The sequence below is a fragment of the Thalassophryne amazonica genome, chromosome 11 (assembly GCF_902500255.1).
Source record: "Thalassophryne amazonica chromosome 11, fThaAma1.1, whole genome shotgun sequence".
Lineage (NCBI taxonomy): Eukaryota > Metazoa > Chordata > Actinopteri > Batrachoidiformes > Batrachoididae > Thalassophryne > Thalassophryne amazonica.
In genome coordinates this window covers 128,702-149,991 of record NC_047113.1, presented here as the reverse complement: position 1 = coordinate 149,991, position 21,290 = coordinate 128,702, and the positions used below count along the sequence as shown (strand labels likewise).

The following is a 21,290-nucleotide window of genomic DNA, read 5'->3' as shown; positions in this document are numbered from 1 at the left end:
TGATAGAATCCCCTATCACTAAAGTCCGGTGTTTCGGCCTGGAGACAGGAGAGGAAGTCACTCGTGGACTCAGAGAATTATATCTGGCAAATCCGAGGGGGAAAACCGATTCACAGTTCGCACTGGCAAGTGTGATCGGGGTGCCACAACCGGGCACCAAGCCCTACGGGGCTTCCTCCGCCTAGCCGCAGTCCGAAAGCCGTCCTCCACAGCCGGCGTTTCTAAGATGATGCTAATGGGCTTGCTAGCCAGCCCAACACTAACCTCATCTGGAGTTCCCGTAACATCTAACTCCACTGCGCTAAGAAGCTGCTCTAACTTACGGACACTTCTCTCTAAGAGAGCCACCCTGTCTTCCAACATCACGCAGGATTTACGGAGGGTGTAAAGTAGAATTAGTAGTGTACTTTGTGCACTAAGAAATTCAAAAATGTAGCCAAGCAAACACGAGCTAACCAATAATGGATAAGCTAACCACTCCTAAAGCTCTCACAGACAGTTACACTGAAAAACTAACAGAAGTATTAAACAGGTAAAAAAGCAGCAGCTATAAAATACACTAAACAGATAATTAACTAACAGGAGTGTAAAAAAATGAAATGAAAAAATAAGGGTCAGAAATAGCTAATGCAAGCTAACCGCTAACGAAAATGCTAGCCGCTCCTAAGATTTTACACAGGAGTAAAAATTACTTAAAATTCACAGCAGTTCAACTGAAAAACGAACAGAATTATTAAACGGGTAGAAAAGAAACAGCTATAAAAAGTAAAAACGGAGAGGGGAGGTGTCGACCTCGCTTGCGAATGCTAACCGCTAGCGAATGCTAATTGCCAGCGATTCACAACAGGAGTGTTGTTAAATAACGTTCAGAGTAGATACAATTAATAACCAGAAGAGTGCTAAACAGAAATAAAAGAAGCGTATACAACCGTGTGAAGTTCAGAGTGGCGTCACAGCAACAAACAATCCGTCAGAAGCAAGTTGCCAGATCTGTGAAAATGGGCTTCTTTAGTTTCATTTCTTATCAGTAAGCCTATACCCTAGTATGAAGTGAAGAATATGATTTTGGAAAGTTTCTAACATTTTTATCAGACGCTTAGTCCAGGTTACACAATCAAGACCACATAACACAATAGGGGGGATAAATGTATTGTAGATTTTAACTTTATTATGGGCACTCTGGTTGATTTCAATAATGACTGATGTTTGCAAAAAGCAGCCCATCCAAGACCCATTCTGTGTTTTACACCTCAACAAAATATTGGTGTTATGAACATAAATATATAAAATTATATGTTGCTAATGCTAAAATTGTCGTGTATGTGTGTGTGTTCGTTCCTCTATGACAGTTGGCAGCCGGAGCGCCAGATCCGGTTCCAAGATGTGCGGTTCCCTCCACCAACAGGCTTCTGCAAGGAAATTAACGAGAGCGATGAGGTTGAGGTGGGACTGGTTTAATAATTTTATTAAAATTGCTGCAAAAAGTAACATTAACCATGCAGATATACAGTTTTTAAAACCAGAGTGCAACACAAGAAATGCAGAAGACAAAAATCAAGCTATCCAGCTCCCAGAGCTGGCCATACACTACACGATGATGTGATGCGATAACGCTGCACAAGACCACAGTGGTATGTTTACTACTGTGTTACATCACCTTTCCTTCTAACAACACTCAATAAGTGTTTGGGAACTGAGGACACTAATAGTTGAAACTTTGTAGGTGGAATTCTTTCCCATTCTTGCTTGATGTACGACTTTAGTTGTTCAACAGTCCAGGGTCTCTGTTGTCGTATTTTGCGCTTCATAATGTGCCACACATTTTCAGTGGGTGACAGGTCTGGACTGCAGGCAGGCCAGTCTATTACCCACATTCTTTTACTATGACCGGTCCACACTTCACAGGGTTTGTTTATATTGTTATTTGAACCAGTGTTGCAGACTGAACGCCTCCCCTAAAAATTGGTCCGCCCTGCCTTCACTGCGCATGTCTTTTCGGACCACAGCAGCATTTTTGAGCCTGAAGGTGCCCTGACACTTGCTTTACTTTGATCCGCGCACTTGCACACACATTGCGACGATCCCTCCCACTGTGTTCCCAGCTGGACACCGTGCTTCATTCCACTGGCTGTTATGTGTTGTGTGCTGGACGCTGCGTATATATAATAATTATTTTGTAGTGTATTAATTATTTTGTGTCTGTTCTGGCTCTTGAAAACGGCTCTAATCGCTTCTGGAATTACAGAGGAATGCTCCAGCTGCTGCTTTTCTCGTGCGCGCACTTAATGAGGTGGAGAACGTATTTGGACCCATCTAAAAAGGTAATTATTTGTCATGTTTATATTGTAATAGCTTGGTAAAACAGTTCCATGTTCATCCCTTCTTGTGTGCAGCTGTATGTTGATGATAGATTAAATATCTCGTTATAATTGTTCAGACAAGCTGCGCGCTGATACAGTGCGCTGTTGCAATCACTAACACAAAGTGTTTTTGACTTGTTTGCGTAATGTTCATGTAATTAATGCGTGATGGAGATTTTGAACATTTCAAGATTTTCTTTGCGCATATGCATGCAGCTGCGTACAGGTTACAATGTGTTTGAGACGAGTTTACTCTCGTGCACGGCAGAGTGCGTGCAAGTGCGCAGCTCAAAGTCTTGCAAGTGTCGGGTGGGCCTAGTGTCTCTACACCCAAAGCGATCAAAGGGAATAATGTGGTTATTAACTATCAGATGACAAATTAAAACCTCTTAAATGATTCTAAAGTCAGTTTTAAGCAGAAGCGAGGTCATTTAAATCAGAAAACAAGGCAATAATTGGTGAGTTGTTGTTGATGCTTTGAAATGACGTAGGCGCAGGGAAGGCAGGCCGGACGATTTTTAAGGGGGAGCGTTTGGTCTGCGACACCGGTTCAGGTCACAATGTAAACAAACCTCGTGAAGTATGAACAACAAGACAACCTCAGGGCTATGTTTTGTATATTACAGCATTACAAAGTCCTACCTTTGGGAGAATTTCTACCTGTACATTTGTAACAGTGTGACATGGCCCATTCTTGCAGTGAAAATGGACACACACCTATCCTAATTTTTCGCACTAAAATCCTAGACATGCTATAATAATAATTTTAATAATATTTGTCCACAACACCAACTACTACTGCTGCTGCTTCTGCTTCAGGGTCACCACAGCAGATCCTCCATCTCCATCTTGCCCTCTCCTCTGCATCTTTGCTAACCACCTGCACGTTCTCCCTCAACAGTAATTCCTAACCTTATACACAAAGTGCTTTCCAAAACAAAACACAATAAAAGACAAAAGTGTAACTTGAACCTTGTAGTTCCTTTAGCTTTCAGTTATGATGATACTGTAACAAAAATATGAGCAGATTAGTAGGTAATGAAAATTATCATTAGTTCCATCCCTAATGTGTCAGATATAAGGTACAGTGTGTATCACAAGATCACAGCCTGGGTCAGAAGTGCATATTGTATAACGGCTGAGTGGATCCTTGTCATTTGATTGGTGGCTTGTATGTCACGTGACATGGATTATTAGTACCATTTGCCGTTGTGTTTCATTTACTGTGCAATAGTTCTTTTTAGTGTGCAATTTTGTTATATGAAATGTGCTATTGCACGCTCTGACCACTGTGCACGTTCACCCTACTGGGGGCATGTTTAGCTAAACATGGCAGAGTTTGTTTTGGTGGTGGACAACAATCTGAAGGAGCTAATTGATGCTGCTAATTCTTGTAGCACAAAAAACTAATCTGTGATGTAAGTAAGCCATCTGGAGGCATGAAGAGGATGAAGTTAGGATGAAAAGCTGGACAAATTTCTGGTGTTTTTTTTTTTTTTTTTTGCTGGACTGAGGAAGACTTTTTTGGAGGAAGTACATGAAGTCAGTGCATGGCATCACGGACTATCGTCAGAATTATTTTTGAACCATCTAACTCTTTTTGCAAGTTGACTGGTTGATTTATACGATGGCTGTTTAGGTGAGTTTTATTGTATATGCTCTAGATTTGTGGAAATTAAAATGAAATTTTCAATATGTCTACTGGCAGGTGTATTCCAGGCCGAATGAAAATGAGCCATGTGGATGGTGGCTGGCCAAGGTTCGCATGGTCAAAGGAGAGGTGAGACTGAGCTCCAGTTATTTTGAATCTTGGGTCACAGTAGTCATATAGTATAGGAGCTGAATTTATTTCCTGAGTAGTTCACTGGAGGTAATCAACTTAGATGTACAATATTTTGTTTGCAGTTTTATGTTATAGAATACGCTGCTTGTGATGCTACGTTAAATGAGATAGTGACATTGGAACGGTTGCGGCCAGTCAACCCCAATAAACCAGCCATCAAAAACACATTCATGAAGATCAGAATGGATGTACCTGATGATCTACACCAGATGTAAGTTTCATACTCACATATGTATGCAGCTTTTATGTTTAAGCAACTGACATTAAAATATATATATCTGATGTACACTGAGGCAGAGTTACTTCACAGACTGGTTATATAAATGGATCATTACCAAGTGGTAAGCTTTGATCATGCACGCGTTTCTTGTACGTCTCTTGTGCTATTCCACTGGGCTCTCTCTCATTCACACATCTTGCTCTGACTGACTGTCATTCCCCTGCTCTTCAGAGCATATCTCCACATCTCCATGTTAGACTCGACCTGCTCTCTACTCTCACTACAGATCACAATGTCTTCTGCAAACATCATAGTTCATGGAGATTTCTGTCTGATCTCATCTGTCAACCTGTCCATCACCATTGTGAACAAGAAAGGACTCAGAGCTGATCCTTGGTGTAATCAAGGCGGCATGGTGGCTTAATGGTTAGGCCTCTACTGGTGGTTGGCTCTCACTGCGGTATTGTATCACTTCCTGTTCCGGAGCACAGCGGTGTTTTTCTGTATCTGTTAGCTGTTTAATCTGCGCAGTTAGATTGATCTAGTTATCTAGATTACGATTTGTTTCCCAGTGTAATCTTTACGTGCCTTAACTAAAGCACTCCTTCTGCTGAATCACCTCTAAATATTTACACATTATTCACTTTGCGTGTTTTTAGGAATCCGCTAGCTTAGCGTAGCTACTAGCTCTTAGCCGATTTAGCATGGCGGCTTCTCCTGTCTCTCCCGCACTTTTCTGCTCTGGGTGTGAAATGTTTAGTTATTCCTCGGCCTCCTTTAGCAGTAACGGTACTTGTAATAAGTGTAGCTTATTCGTAGCTTTGGAGACTCGGCTCCGCACCGTGGAAAATTCTACAGCTAGCCAGGCCCCTGTAGTCGGTGCGGACCAAGGTAGCTTAGCCGCCGTTAGTTACCCCCTGGCAGATCCCGAGCAGCCGGGAAAGCAGGCCGACTGGGTGACTGTGAGGAGGAAGCGTAGCCCTAAACAGAAGCCCCGTGTACACGCCAACCCGTTCACATCTCTAACCGTTTTTCCCCACTCGACGACACACCCGCCGAGGATCAAACTCTGGTTATTGGCGACTCTGTTTTGCGAAATGTGAAGTTAGCGACACCAGCAACCATAGTCAATTGTCTTCACGTCGGCAGTAATGACACCCGGTTACGCCAATCGGAGGTCACTAAAATTAACATTAAATCGGTGTGTAACTTTGCAAAAACAATGTCGGACTCTGTAGTTTTCTCTGGGCCCCTCCCTGATCGGACCGGGAGTGACATGTTTAGCCGCATGTTCTCCTTGAATTGCAGGCTGTCTGAGTGGTGTCCAAAAAATGAGGTGGGCTTCATAGATAATTGGCAAAGCTTCTGGGGAAAACCTGGTCTTGTTAGGAGAGACGGCATCCATCCCACTTTGGATGGAGCAGCTCTCATTTCTAGAAATCTGGCCAATTTTCTTAATCCTCCAAACCGTGACTATCCAGGGTTGGGACCAGGAAGAAGCAGTTGTAGTCTTACACACCTCTCTGCAGCTTCTCTCCCCCTGCCATCCCCTCATTACCCCATCCCCGTAGAGACGGTGCCTGCTCCCAGACTACCAATAACCAGCAAAAATCTATTTAAGCATAAAATTCAAAAAGAAAAAATAATATAGCACCTTCAACTGCACCACAGACTAAAACAGTTAAATGTGGTCTATTAAACATTAGGTCTCTCTCTTCTAAGTCCCTGTTGGTAAATGATATAATAATTGATCAACATATTGATTTATTCTGCCTTGCAGAAACCTGGTTACAGCAGGATGAATATGTTAGCTTAAATGAGTCAACACCCCCGAGTCACACTAACTGTCAGAATGCTCGTAGCACGGGCCGGGGCGGAGGATTAGCAGCAATCTTCCATTCCAGCTTATTAATTAATCAAAAACCCAGACAGAGCTTTAATTCATTTGAAAGCTTGACTCATAGTCTTGTCCATCCAAATTGGAAGTCCCAAAAAACAGTTTTATTTGTTATTATCTATCGCCCACCTGGTCGTTACTGTGAGTTTCTCTGTGAATTTTCAGACCTTTTGTCTGACTTAGTGCTTAGCTCAGATAAGATAATTATAGTGGGCAATTTTAACATCCACACAGATGCTGAGAATGACAGCCTCAACACTGCATTTAATCTATTATTAGACTCTATTGGCTTTGCTCAAAAAGTAAATGAGTCCACCCACCACTTTAATCATATCTTAGATCTTGTTCTGACTTATGGTATGGAAATAGAAGACTTAACAGTATTCCCTGAAAACTCCCTTCTGTCTGATCATTTCTTAATAACATTTACATTTATTCTGATGGACTACCCAGCAGTGGGGAATAAGTTTCATTACACTAGAAGTCTTTCAGAAAGCGCTGTAACTAGGTTAAGGATATGATTCCTTCTTTATGTTCTCTAATGCCATATACCAACACAGTGCAGAGTAGCTACCTAAACTCTGTAAGTGAGATAGAGTATCTCGTCAATAGTTTACATCCTCGTTGAAGACAACTTTGGATGCTGTAGCTCCTCTAAAAAAGAGAGCTTTAAATCAGAAGTGCCTGACTCCGTGGTGTAACTCACAAACTCGTAGCTTAAAGCAGATAACCCATAAGTTGGAGAGGAAATGGCGTCTCACTAATTTACAAGATCTTCACTTAGCCTGGAAAAAGAGTCTGTTGCTCTATAAAAAAGCCCTCCGTAAAGCTAGGACATCTTTCTACTCATCACTAATTGAAGAAAATAAGAACAACCCCAGGTTTCTTTTCAGCACTGTAGCCAGGCTGACAGAGTCAGAGCTCTATTGAGCTGAGTATTCCATTAACTTTAACTAGTAATGACTTCATGACTTTCTTTGCTAACAAAATTTTAACTATTAGAGAAAAAATTACTCATAACCATCCCAAAGACGTATCGTTATCTTTGGCTGCTTTCAGTGATGCCGGTATTTGGTTAGACTCTTTCTCTCCGATTGTTCTGTCTGAGTTATTTTCATTAGTTACTTCATCCAAACCATCAACATGTTTATTAGACCCCATTCCTACCAGGCTGCTCAAGGAAGCCCTACCATTATTTAATGCTTCGATCGTAAATATGATCAATCTATCTTTGTTAGTTGGCTATGTACCACAGGCTTTTAAGGTGGCAGTAATTAAACCATTACTTAAAAAGCCATCACTTGACCCAGCTATCTTAGCTAATTATAGGCCAATCTCCAACCTTCCTTTTCTCTCAAAAATTCTTGAAAGGGTAGTTGTAAAACAGCTAACTGATCATCTGCAGAGGAATGGTCTATTTGAAGAGTTTCAGTCAGGTTTTAGAATTCATCATAGTACAGAAACAGCATTAGTGAAGGTTACAAATGATCTTCTTATGGCCTCGGACAGTGGACTCATCTCTGTGCTTGTGTGCCTGTGAGAAATCTTGGAGTCATTTTTGATCAGGATATGTCATTCAAAGCGCATATTAAACAAATATGTAGGACTGCTTTTTTGCATTTACGCAATATCTCTAAAATCAGAAAGGTCTTGTTTCAGAGTGATGCTGAAAAACTAATTCATGCATTTATTTCCTCTAGGCTGGACTATTGTAATTCATTATTATCAGGTTGTCCTAAAAGTTCCCTAAAAAGCCTTCAGTTAATTCAAAATGCTGCAGCTAGAGTACTGACGGGGACTAGAAGGAGAGAGCATATCTCACCCATATTGGCCTCTCTTCATTGGCTTCCTGTTAATTCTAGAATAGAATTTAAAATTCTTCTTCTTACTTATAAGGTTTTGAATAATCAGGTCCCATCTTATCTTAGGGACCTCGTAGTACCATATCACCCCAATAGAGCGCTTCGCTCTCAGACTGCAGGCTTACTTGTAGTTCCTAGGGTTTGTAAGAGTAGAATGGGAGGCAGAGCCTTCAGCTTTCAGGCTCCTCTCCTGTGGAACCAGCTCCCAATTCAGATCAGGGAGACAGACACCCTCTCTACTTTTAAGATTAGGCTTAAAACTTTCCATTTTGCTAAAGCTTATAGTTAGGGCTGGATCAGGTGACCCTGAACCATCCCTTAGTTATGCTGCTATAGACGTAGACTGCTGGGGGGTTCCCATGATGCACTGTTTCTTTCTCTTTTTGCTCTGTATGCACCACTCTGCATTTAATCATTAGTGATCGATCTCTGCTCCCCTCCACAGCATGTCTTTTTCCTGGTTCTCTCCCTCAGCCCCAACCAGTCCCAGCAGAAGACTGCCCCTCCCTGAGCCTGGTTCTGCTGGAGGTTTCTTCCTGTTAAAAGGGAGTTTTTCCTTCCCACTGTAGCCAAGTGCTTGCTCACAGGGGGTCGTTTTGACCGTTGGGGTTTTACATAATTATTGTATGGCCTTGCCTTACAATATAAAGCGCCTTGGGGCAACTGTTTGTTGTGATTTGGCGCTATATAAAAAAAATTGATTGATTGATTGACTAATGCCTCACAGCAAGACGTTCATGGAATTGCATCCTGTCCTTTCTGGGAGGAAAAAAAAAATCACCCCCATACAGTTGTCAAGGAGGGTTGAACTACCAAAGAGACCAACGCCAGTTTTTGGACCAGGTTATAAACATGTCTGCTGTGAAGTTGGACATTTTAACATGGAGCTGAATGGGAGCATGCGTTCTTTTGGAGCCAGCCTCAAGCGGTCAGTCAACTTTTTCTTTTTCCGCTAGGGCAGGGCTCATCAACCCTGTTCCCGGAGAGCACCTGACCTGCATGTTTTCCATGTCTACCTACTTAAGTCACACCTGATTTTTTTTTTTTTTTTTTTTTTCCTTTGAAATTGCTGTTTTCCAGCTTTTGATTGGCTGAGAATACCTGATAGAGTTGATTTCCTGGGAGTGGAACAGGAAGAGTTAAACATGCAGGGCAGGTGCTCTCCAGGAACAGTGTTTGTGAGCCCTGCTCTGAGCCCATACAAGCTTACCCCTTGTTATAGGCTGGTGAGTCGGCCTGCCTACCACCTGGTAATGTTCACATGGTAAAATATATATTGGAAATTGTTTCTTGTGAAGATCATTTGTGATCATTTGAAACATGACATGTCAGAAGTATAAAGTGAATGTTTACACATAAGGTATTTTGTTACAAACAGCACAGTGCTAGCATACCTAATCAGAAAATCTAATTTATTTATTTTTTTAATTTCAAACCAGCTTTCATTAATTTGGACCACTAGACCGTCACATTTGTCATTTAATTGTGATAAACATAGTAAATTAAAATGTATGTGTATAACTTTGTGTCACCAGGTGCTCCAAGGAATCAGCACACAAAGACTTTAAAAAGGCAGTGGGAGCATTCAGTGTTACATACGATTCAGAGAAAAAGCAGCTGGTCATCTTGGTTTGTTCTACTTTTTCTGCTTTTTGTTAATCAAATTCTGTACTCATCAGCCGAATGAAAAGTTATAGTGCCATGTTGTAGCTAAAACTCTGTGCAATTTCAAAGTTGGAAATTTCAGTGTTGTTTAAAAAGTCTTAAAATTGGGTTATTCCTGTAAAATAACTTTTGTTTTATCTGACAGTCAGTGAATGAGGTAACAACAAAACGAGCCAGTATGATGAGTGACATGCACTTCAGGAGCCTGCGCACCAAATTGTCTCTTATACTGAAGAATGAAGAAGCAAGCAGGCAACTGGAGGTATGTTAATGCACATACACACACTTTTTTTTTTTCTCAGGTTCATGACAGCCTTAGCAGCATTCCTATTACCAATCAGGAATAGCCAGTCACTCGCAATTATCTAATTACTGGCATTAAGGATTAAAATATTTATGACATTCTCTGAAATGTGAACACTCTTAAAACTTCATTTTTCCTCACACACTAATTTGCAGATGTGTTGTGAGGGTACGCAATTCTGGGATCCAATTCGGTGTAAATTTTGCATTTCACATCACCACTCTTAGCTTTATAGTGGAGTAGAAAGGAGAAGGATTTTCTTTCACCAAAACAGATCAAATCTAGGGTTATATCTCAGATGTACCTTCTGACAGTTTGTAGCTAAACTTTCAGGTTTTGAAGAAAATCATCCTGCATAGCACTTCATCATGAAGCTGTATAACTGGGGATGCCACAGATATACTAGATAGGGTCAAGCCTGCCCCTAGCAGATCGCGGCCCCGCCATCTTGAAAGGTTGAAGCACCGTAGTGGTCTCGTGCTGTCAGTGTTAAATGCATGCTCTGCGCTTGTAATCGCTGTTGATTCTAAGGTCAACTGACCGATGACATAAGTTTTCTATTGACAGGAGCCCCACTTTACGCTGCATTTGCAGCTTTATTGGAAGAAACGATCAACAGTTATGATAAATCTGACTTCAGAAATCAAATCTATGTATCTGAACTGACCTAAGCACAAGCTTTCATGTCTTAAATGTAAATAATGGCAGAGAAATCGGCCAAAGAATCAACAGTGATTACAAGCGCAGAGCATGCATTTTCCACTGCAGCGCTTCAACCTTCCAAAATGGCGGGGCCGCGATCCACTAGGGGCAGGTCTTTTTGTACAGCTTGACCTGATCTAGTATATCTGTGGGTGATACAAAGCTTACAAAGCTTTATTAAGTGGTCATGTAAATGGCAAATTCCGATATTCTTTAACCCATAATGGCCGTTATCTGATTACAAGAAATTGGATTAACACACTTGGATTTCTCCTCAATAGTCTGATTTCTTTGGTACATATAAACCATTAATGAGACTTATTTCTTTCTTTTAGATTTGCGAATGTGTAAAATCCAACAGCACATACATTTCTACATCCTTTGTCAGATCACAAAGTTCAGAGAGTTTGTTGTGTGTCCAGAAAAAGTGCTTCAGCAGCCCTGTGTGTTGTTTCATTGTTCAGGGAGAGAGGGAGGCAAGGGGAAAGAGAGAGCGAGGAAAGGGAGAGTAGGAAAGGGAGAGTGAGTGCTCTTTTTCTCTGTGCATTTTGTGGTTTTTCTTCAGGAGCTCACTTTTCTCCACTTCCAAAGAAATCCAGCTAATGAATTGAAACCGTGTAAACCTGGTTTTTCCAATTATTGGATTACTGAAGTACACGTAAACACATCAGATCAGATTATTACAGTTATCTGGTTATTTTCATGTAAACATGCTTTGTGACTGTCAAAGCATTATGACATAACACCTTGACTCCGCCCTGACCCAGTGTCCAAGTTCTTTGTGTGTGGACTACAAATAAGATGAGCAATCATTTATTTTTTTGGTGAGTTATTGAGATTTTTTTTTTTTTTTTTTGCTGTACCCCTAAAATATCCACCAGTACCAGGTTTTTGTGATCATTGGCCACAAGTACCTACAGTTATCACAAGGAGTGGGAATGCTGCATAGTCATCAGAAATAATGATGTTCATGTTTCTTTTTTGTTTATCACTGTCTTTACAGAGTTCCAGACAGCTGGCGTCACGATTTCATGAGCAGTTTGTGGTTCGTGATGATTTAATGGGTCTTGCAATTGGAACCCATGGGGCCAACATTCAGCAAGCTAGGAAGGTCCCTGGAGTCACTAATATAGATCTAGATGAGGAGACATGCACCTTCCACATATACGGAGAGGTAGATGTGTTTAAATGTCACAATGATTATTTGTAAACTACTTACTTCAAAATGGATGAAATTAATTTTCTTCTCTCAGAATTCTTCACATAATACCTCATAATGACAATGTGAAAAAAAGGTTTTACATTATTGCAAATTTATTTAAAAAGAAAAAAAAAAACTAAGAAATCATATTCATACAGAAGTATTCACAGCCTTTGCCATGAAGCCCAAAATTGATCTCAGGTGCATCCTATTTCCACTGATCATCCTTGAGATGCTTCTGCAGCTTAATTGGAGTCCAACTGGGGTAAATTCAGTTGATTGGACATGATTTGGAAAGACACACCTGTCTACATATAAGGTCCCACAGTTGACAGTCAGAGCACAAACCAAGCATGAAGTCAAAGGAACTGTCTGTAGATCTCAGAGACAGGATTGTCTTGAGATACAAATCTGGTGAAGGGTACAGAAGCATTTCTGCTGCTTTGAAGGTCCCAATGAGCACAATGGCCTCCATCATCTCTAAATGGAAGACGTTCAGATCCACCAGGACTCTTCCTAGAGCTGGTCACCCATCTGAACTGAGCGATCACGGGAGAAGGGCCTTAGACAGGGAGGTGACCAAGAACCTGATGGTCACTCTGTCAGAGCTCCAGCATTCCTCTGTGGAGCGAGAACCTTCCAGAAGGACAACCATCTCTGCAGTAATCCACCAATCAGGCCTGTATGGTAGCGTGGGCAGACAGAAACCACTCCTGAGTAAAAGGCACATAGCAGCCCACCTGGAGTTTTCCAAATGACGTCTGAAGGACTCTCTGACCATGAGAAACAAAATTTTCTGGTCTGATGAGACAAAGATTGAACTCTTTGGCGTTAATGCCAGGCGTCATGTTTGGAGGAAACCAGGCACCATCCCTATGGTGAAGCATGGTGGTGGCAGCAGCATGCTGTAGGGATGTTTTTCAGAGACAGGAACTGGGAGACTAGTCAGGATTAGGGATGGATATTGATAAGATTTAATCTATCGATGCCATTATCAATTCCGCTTATCAGTCCAATTCTTTATCAATTCCCTTATCGATACCTCTTGTGAAGTTTCTTTGTACTAAAAGTAGGCTTTACAGGTTTTCTATGACAGCAACATTTTATTGAGTCTTAAAGTAAATAAATATGAAATTGGTCACTGGATCCTTGATCTCTAGACATAAATAGAAATAAACAAAATCTGTAGATTTTGTCAAATTTGTTTCCTTTCAGACATTAATGGCACAAATGTCTCTCTATAGCTATGAGCTGAGCTCAGTCGGCTGTGCTGCACATCAGCATCAATGTAATTCATAAAGAATGCAGGACATCTCATTTTGGAAGGAAAAAAGTTTTGACCGATTGTCAATTATTGTTTTTATTGCAACATTTAGAAAGAGGTGTCATTTGATTTAAAACAGCGATTCGCTTTGAAGTTATTAATTCCGACAAGACTCTAACGTGACTCAGCAGAGCAGTGCAGCGTTTGGAACTGTGTGAACGGAACGGAGGACAATTCTTGTTTCTTGCCCGCAACAAGACAAGAGTCCCAGTTAGTGACTTTAATCCGCACAAAAGTGACTCATGATTGACATTTGTAAATGGCTTTGAGAGGGTTAAGAATCTGACTTGTATTTATTATAACTTAAACAGCATCCTTTTAATATTTACACTTAAACGATAAATATATGAATGTACAGTGGAGTTTTCCAATTTTTTTGTTTGTTGAAGTGAAATAATTTATACATTTGGATAAAGGACAGAAGGGATCATGAAAAGTGAGCAGCAGATTGCCAATTTTTAAATTGCTTTTGTCCTCCTATGGACCATTTTAATCTGAATGTGACCAGACATTTATAGTATTGTGAATCTACCATATATTTGTTTTCTTTAGGACCAGGATGCTGTCCGTTTAGCTCGAAGTTTCCTGGAGTTTTCAGAAGATGTCATCAAAGTTCCCCGGAACTTAGTAGGTAAGAAAAATCAGTCAATACATCATAAGACTATCCACATGGGTCCTTCAGTTTAATTGATTGACATGATTTTAATTGTGAAAAGTCCAAATTGTAAAGTTTTTTTTTAAATGATCATTATTATTTTTATTTTTGGAGGGTTTGTTTTTTATTGTTTTCATGACTTTTACAGGGAAGGTGATTGGCAAGAATGGGAAATTGATCCAAGAAGTGGTCGATAAGTCTGGCGTTGTGCGGGTTCGTATTGAGCCTGAAAATGATAAAAAGCCTTCGACGGCAGCAGCAGCAGCAGTAACAGATGAGGTCAGTGGAAAGAAAATTGTGTTTGAACTGAAGACGTCCACCTCTTTCTAATGAGCCACGCCGCGCAACACACCATGCAATTTTTTTATTTTATTATTGTTATTGATATAGATAAAAGTTTTTAGACTTGGGTTATGTTGGGGGGGAGGGTCTAAAATTAGGAGATAATCTGTGAAAACACTCACAGAATTGTTGGACTTTGAAAATGTTATGTAAAAGGTGATTTTGCACAGTATGACCCCTTCAATATTTATCTTATTGGTTGCAAGACCATCTATATTGCAATAGCCAAGTGGTCCCTGTGTACGTGTATGCATGCATGTGTATGGCTTTGACCACTGAGAAACTGGGGAGAGCCAACATTTGCCCTTTGGGTCAAGGATGAACGGTGCAAAAACAGAAAGTTGATATGACTAATATTTTTGGGGAAATGGATGTTGTGCTGCAGTGCACCATGGGAGTTTGGGGTTCTTGGATTATAAATGTTGTTATTGTGGTTCATGCTACTTTAAGTGTTGTTGGTATTATTGATTTATTGTGTTTTTGTAGTGAAATTGATTTAGTCAGTTTAGTTAAGTGCCATTAAAGATTCAAAGCTTTTATTGTCATATGCACAGTAAAGAAACATGTTTCCCTGTACAGTGAAATTCTTACTTTGCTGCCCATGCTGGATGCCCAAATATATATATATATATATATATATATATATATATATATATATATATATATATATATATATATATATATATATATATATATTTTGGTTTTGCTCCCATTTGGTATGAGATGAACTCAAAGATCTAAAACTTTTTCCACATACACAATATCACCATTTCCCTCAAATATTGTTCACAAACCAGTCGAAATCTGTGATAGTGAGCACTTCTCCTTTGCTGAGATAATCCATCCCACCTCACAGGTGTGCCATATAAAGATGCTGATTAGACACCATGATTAGTGCACAGGTGTGCCTTAGACTGTCCACAATAAAAGGCCACTCTGAAAGGTGCAGTTTTGTTTTATTGGGGGGGGATACCAGTCAGTATCTGGTCTGACCACCATTTGCCTCATGCAGTGCAACACATCTCCTTCGCATCATCCGTGAAGAGAACACCTCTCCAACGTGCCAAACGCCAGCGAATGTGAGCATTTGCCCACTCAAGTCGGTTACGACGACGAACTGGAGTCAGGTTGAGACCCTGATGAGGACGACGAGCATGCAGATGAGCTTCCCTGAGACGGTTTCTGACAGTTTGTGCAGAAATTCTTTGGTTATGCAAACCGATTGTTTCAGCAGCTGTCCAAGTGGCTGGTCTCAGACGATCTTGGAGGTGAACATGCTGGATGTGGAGGTCCTGGGCTGGTGTGGTTACACGTGGTCTGCGGTTGTGAGGCTGGTTGGATGTACTGCCAAATTCTCTGAAACGCCTTTGGAGATGGCTTATGGTAGAGACATGAACATTCAATACACGAGCAACAGCTCTGGTTGACATTCCTGCTGTCAGCATGCCAATTGCACGCTCCCTCAAATCTTGTGACATCTGTGGCATTGTGCTGTGTGATAAAACTGCACCTTTCAGAGTGGCCTTTTATTGTGGACAGTCTAAGGCACACCTGTGCACTAATCATGGTGTCTAATCAGCATCTTGGTATGGCACACCTGAGAGGTGGGATGGATTATCTCAGCAAAGGAGAAGTGCTCACTATCACAGATTTCGACTGGTTTGTGAACAATATTTGAGGGAAATGGTGATATTGTGTATGTGGAAAAAGTTTTAGATCTTTGAGTTCATCTCATACAAAATGGGAGCAAAACCAAAAGTGTTGCGTTTATATTTTTGTTGAGTATATATATATATAAATAACTAAGTATAAAATATCTAAATATTAAAAAAAATGAAATAACATAGAATAAGCATGCTGGTAAGAACAATAGAATATAACAAGCAATGTAATAAAAATGTAATAATAAAAAGAAATATACAGTGTAAGAAGGGAAATATAAAATATGCTTGTGTAATCGATCTCTGCTCCCCTCCACAGCATGTCTTTTTCCTGGTTCTCTCCCTCAGCCCCAACCAGTCCCAGCAGAAGACTGCCCCTCCCTGAGCCTGGTTCTGCTGGAGGTTTCTTCCTGTTAAAAGGGAGTTTTTCCTTCCCACTGTAGCCAAGTGCTTGCTCACAGGGGGTCGTTTTGACCGTTGGGGTTTTACATAATTATTGTATGGCCTTGCCTTACAATATAAAGCGCCTTGGGGCAACCGTTTGTTGTGATTTGGCGCTATATAAAAAAATTGATTGATTGATAATGGCCTGCATAATATGTACATGATAGTGCATCAGTGTGCAACATTCACTGTTTTGTGCAACATTCAGCATTAAATGGTTTTGTGCAATTTAGTGCAATTGAGCCAATGGATTCAAGTTAACAGGTATTGTAGTGTAATAGAATAAAGTGTCCGTAATATAGTAACGTGTCCAATAGAAGATAAGGACACAGCCCTGTGGGGTCCCCATGTTAGTAGTGATGGTGGCTGACGTCCTTCTCCCAATCCTGACAGACTGTGGCCTGCCAGTCAGGAAGTTGAGAAGCCAGTCACAGAGGGAGGGGTGAAGTCCGAGGGCTAACAGTTTGTGGGTGAGTGTGTGGGGGACGACTGTGTTGAAGGCGGAGCTGTAGTCGATCAAGAGCATCCTAATGTAGGAGTCTTTATTTTCCAGATGAGAGAGGGAGATGTGAAGGGCAGCGGCGATGGCGTCTGAAGTAGACCGGTTGTGCCTGTAGGCGTACTGCAGTGGGTTGGTGGTGTCCGGGGTGCTGTTATGAATGTGGGACAGTATCACTCTCTCAAAGCACTTCATAATGATTGAAGTGAGTGCTACTGGCTAAAAGTCATTCAGACAGGATGGGGTTTCTTCTTGGGGAGGGGGATGATGGTGGTGGTCTTGTAGCATCTCGGGATGATGCATTGCCTGAGGGAAAGGTTGAAGATGGAGGTGAGAACATCAGCCAGCTCGTTAGCACATACTCTGAGGGCGCGTCCTGGTACATTGTCTGGCCCAGCAGCTTTCCGGGGGCGGACGCTCCTCAAGGCTTTGTGTACCTGGGCTGATGTGACGACTGGCGGGGGGGTGTTGAGTGTTCGGAGTGTGTCTGTATTCTGTAGAGGTGGTGGGGGTGGGGCTCTCAAAGCGGGTGTAAAAGGCGTTGAGGTCATCTGTCAGGCTGTCTGGCGAGCTGATGGTGGTGGTTCTGGAGCTTGTCCTGAAGTCTGTGATGTGATCCAGACATTGCCACATTCTCCTGGGGTCAGCGTTAGAGTAGAAGTCCTCCATCCTCTCTCTGTGCTGTCTCTTGGCCGCTCTTATGGCCTTCTCCAGTCTGTACTGTGCAGCCTTGTGCTCGGCTTTGTTGCCAGATCTAAAAGCAACAGTGCAAGCACGCAGCAAGTGCAGCATCTCTCTGTTTACCCAGGGCTTCTGGTTGGGGAACTTCCTCACTTGTACGGTGGGTACGATGTTCTCAACACAAGTGCTGATATACCCAGTCACATACTCAGCATAGATAAAAAAACCTCCCCCATTTCACCTGCATACAACCCCTGGCAATAATTATGGAATCACCGGCCTCTGAGGATGTTCATTCAGTTGTTTAATTTTGTAGAAAAAAAGCAGATCACAGACATGACACAAAACTAAAGTCATTTCAAATGGCAACTTTCTGGCTTTAAGAAACACTTTAAGAAATCAAGAAAAATAATTGTGGCAGTCAGTAACGGTTACTTTTTTAGACCAAGCAGAGGGAAAAAAAAATATGGAATCACTCAATTCTGAGGAATAAATTATGGAATCACCCTGTAAAGTTTCATCCCCAAAACTAACACCTGCATCAAATCAGATCTGCTCGTTAGTCTGCATCTAAAAAGGAGTGATCACACCTTGGAGAGCTGTTGCACCAAGTGGACTGACATGAATCATGGCTCCAACACGAGAGATGTCAATTGAAACAAAGGAGAGGATTATCAAACTCTTAAAAGAGGGTAAATCATCATGCAATGTCAGCTGTGTCTAAACTCTGGACCAAATACAAACAACATGGGAAAGTTGTTAAAGGCAAACATACTGGTAGACCAAGGAAGACATCAAAGCATCAAGACAGAAAACGTAAAGCAATATGTCTCAAAAATAGAAAATGCACAACAAAACAAATGAAGAACAAATGGGAGGAAACTGGAGTCAACGTCTGTGACCGAACTGTAAGAAACCGCCTAAAGGAAATGGGATTTACATACAGAAAAGCTAAACGAAAGCCATCATTAACACCTAAACAGAAAAAAAACAAGGTTACAGTGGGCTAAGGAAAAGCAGTCGTGGACTGTGGATGACTGGATGAAAGTCATATTCAGTGATGAATCTCGAATCTGCATTGGGCAAGGTGATGATGCTGGAACTTTTGTTTGGTGCCGTTCCAATGAGATTTATAAAGATGACTGCCTGAAGAGAACATGTAAATTTCCACAGTCATTGATGATATGGGGCTGCATGTCAGGTAAAGGCACTGGGGAGATGGCTGTCATTACATCATCAATAAATGCACAAATTTACGTTGATATTTTGGACACTTTTCTTATCCCATCAATTGAAAGGATGTTTGGGGATGATGAAATCATTTTTCAAGATGATAATGCATCTTGCCATAGAGCAAAAACTGTGAAAACATTCCTTGCAAAAAGACACATAGGGTCAGTGTCATGGCCTGCAAATAGTCCGGATGTTAATCCAATTGAAAATCTTTGGTGGAAGTTGAAGAAAATGGTCCATGACAAGGCTCCAACCTGCAAAGCTGATCTGGCAACAGCAATCAGAGAAAGTTGCAGCCAGATTGATGAAGAGTACGGTTTGTCACTCATTAAGTCCATGCCTCAGAGACTGCAAGCTGTTATAAAAGCCAGAGGTGGTGCAACAAAATACTAGTGATGTGTTGGAGCGTTCTTTTGTTTTTCATGATTCCATAATTTTTTCCTCAGAATTGAGTGATTCCATATTTTTTTCCCTCTGCTTGGTCTAAAAAAAGTAACCGTTACTGACTGCCACAATTTTTTTTCCTGATTTCTTATAGTGTTTCTTAAAGCCAGAAAGTTGCCATCTGAAATGACTTTAGTTTTGTGTCATGTCTGTGATCTGCTTTTTTTCTACAAAATTAAACAACTGAATGAACATCCTCCGAGGCCGGTGATTCCATAATTTTTGCCAGGGGTTGTATTTAGGGAGTACAGACCGTAAATTGCACTGGTTGAAGTCACCAGCCATGATAAAAACAGCATCAGGATGAGCCGTCTCCAGCGCGCTGATGACGTCATGCAGCTTGCTGATAGCCTCGGTGCAGTTAGCACGTGGATGGATGTAAACAGAAGCCAAAAACACACGTGAATTCCCTTGGTAGATAAAAGGAACAGCATCGCAGCAGTAAAAGCTCCAGATCTGATGAGCAGTGCTTGTATACAGTCCGTACATCTCTACACAGGAAAAACAGTAAGCATTGTCATTGGAACTAAACATTCCTTAAGAGCCGAACCACAACTAAATCTTGTAATGAAAAATACAGTTGTTAAACAAGTGGAAGAAGTCAAACTCCTTGGAGTCTGTATTGACAGCCAACTGTCCTGGGACAAACAAATAAATAATGTAGTCTCTAAAATGGGACAGACTTTGGCAGTGATAAGATGTTCAAGATATTTAACTAAACCAGTGATACCATATGTCATTCAAAGTTTGGTGTTGTCTCATTTGGATTATTGTGCAGCTGTCTGGTCAAATAATTCAGTAAATAATGTAAAAAAATACAGCTTGTGCAAAATAAAGCTGCACGTGTGGTGTTAAAATGTGGCTTTAGGACGAGTGTGGATACAATGCATAAGCGCCTCTCTTGGCTTTTGGTGAGGGACAGGTGGCTATATGCAAAAGCAAACTTTTTAAGAAATATTATTACAACTCAGATATCGTCTGTCCTTTACCAACAACTGCCTTTTAATAAGGATACTCATTTTTATCCAGCCAGGCATGCTAAAGGACTGTGTTTCATTTTGTCTAAATGTAAAACAAACCAGAGTCAATGGACAGTGATGTTTTGAGCCGTGAGAGAATGGAATCATTTACCACTAAAGTTAAGCGAATTGAGCAGTGGACTGGGTTTTAAAAAGGAACTTAAAAAGTATTATCTGAGGCAAATGGTTGAAGTATTGTGATGTATTATGAATGAACTTATTCTGAATGTATTATGAATTTTCATTATGATTTACAGGCCTTAATGGAAATCTATTATGTTATTGTACTGAAACTGTGATTAAAAAATGAATGGACCCCAGGAAGAGTAGCTGATGCAGTTATACTGTAGATGCTAATGGGGATCCAAATAAATAAACAAATAAACACTGCGCGTTGTTGACATAAACACACACAGACCTCCCCCTGTCACCTTACCAGAGGCAGCAGTCCGGTCCCCCCGGTACAATGATTGGGTCTCCAGATGAACAGCGGAGTCTGGAACGCTTTCCAAGAGTCAGGTTTCGGAGAAAATAAGAGCACAGCACTCTCTGGTCTTCCTCTGTGATGTTATCCTAGCTCATAGCTTGTCCAGCTTGTTCTCCAGAAACCGCACGTTAGCTAGCAAGAGGCTGGGGAGCGATGGTCTGCTCTGGCGAGCCTTTAGCCTAGCGTGGAGCCTGCTTCTCTTGCCTAGCTTACAGCGCTTCCTCCTGGACGCTCTCCTTGTGTCAGCGTACTCACTCGAGGTCGGTGTTTCAAGGCCTTCCTGGGGAAGCTGGCGGTGACTGTGGGCTGAACATTGAGTTGCACGGTGGGCTGAACATTGAGTTGCAGTTCCGGCAGAATATATCCGGAAAAAAACAGTATTGTGCAAAGCAATGTCCAAGAGTGCCTGCCTGGTGTAAGTCTGCAGTGCACAACACTTAAAAGCCA

At 41.3% G+C, this 21,290-nt stretch overlaps 1 protein-coding gene across 1 annotated transcript in view; it reads left to right on the top strand.

The window, feature by feature from the left end:
- The window catches only part of fmr1 (FMRP translational regulator 1), a 66,366-nt gene that overhangs the window by 11,781 nt on the left and 33,295 nt on the right, over nt 1-21,290 (top strand). The window contains exons 3-10 of the mRNA XM_034181510.1: nt 1,350-1,443; nt 4,069-4,140; nt 4,266-4,414; nt 9,718-9,811; nt 9,993-10,109; nt 11,857-12,027; nt 13,931-14,009; nt 14,182-14,312. Of these exons, the coding sequence (XP_034037401.1) occupies nt 1,350-1,443; nt 4,069-4,140; nt 4,266-4,414; nt 9,718-9,811; nt 9,993-10,109; nt 11,857-12,027; nt 13,931-14,009; nt 14,182-14,312 (907 nt within the window). The remainder of the gene's footprint in view (nt 1-1,349; nt 1,444-4,068; nt 4,141-4,265; nt 4,415-9,717; nt 9,812-9,992; nt 10,110-11,856; nt 12,028-13,930; nt 14,010-14,181; nt 14,313-21,290) is intronic.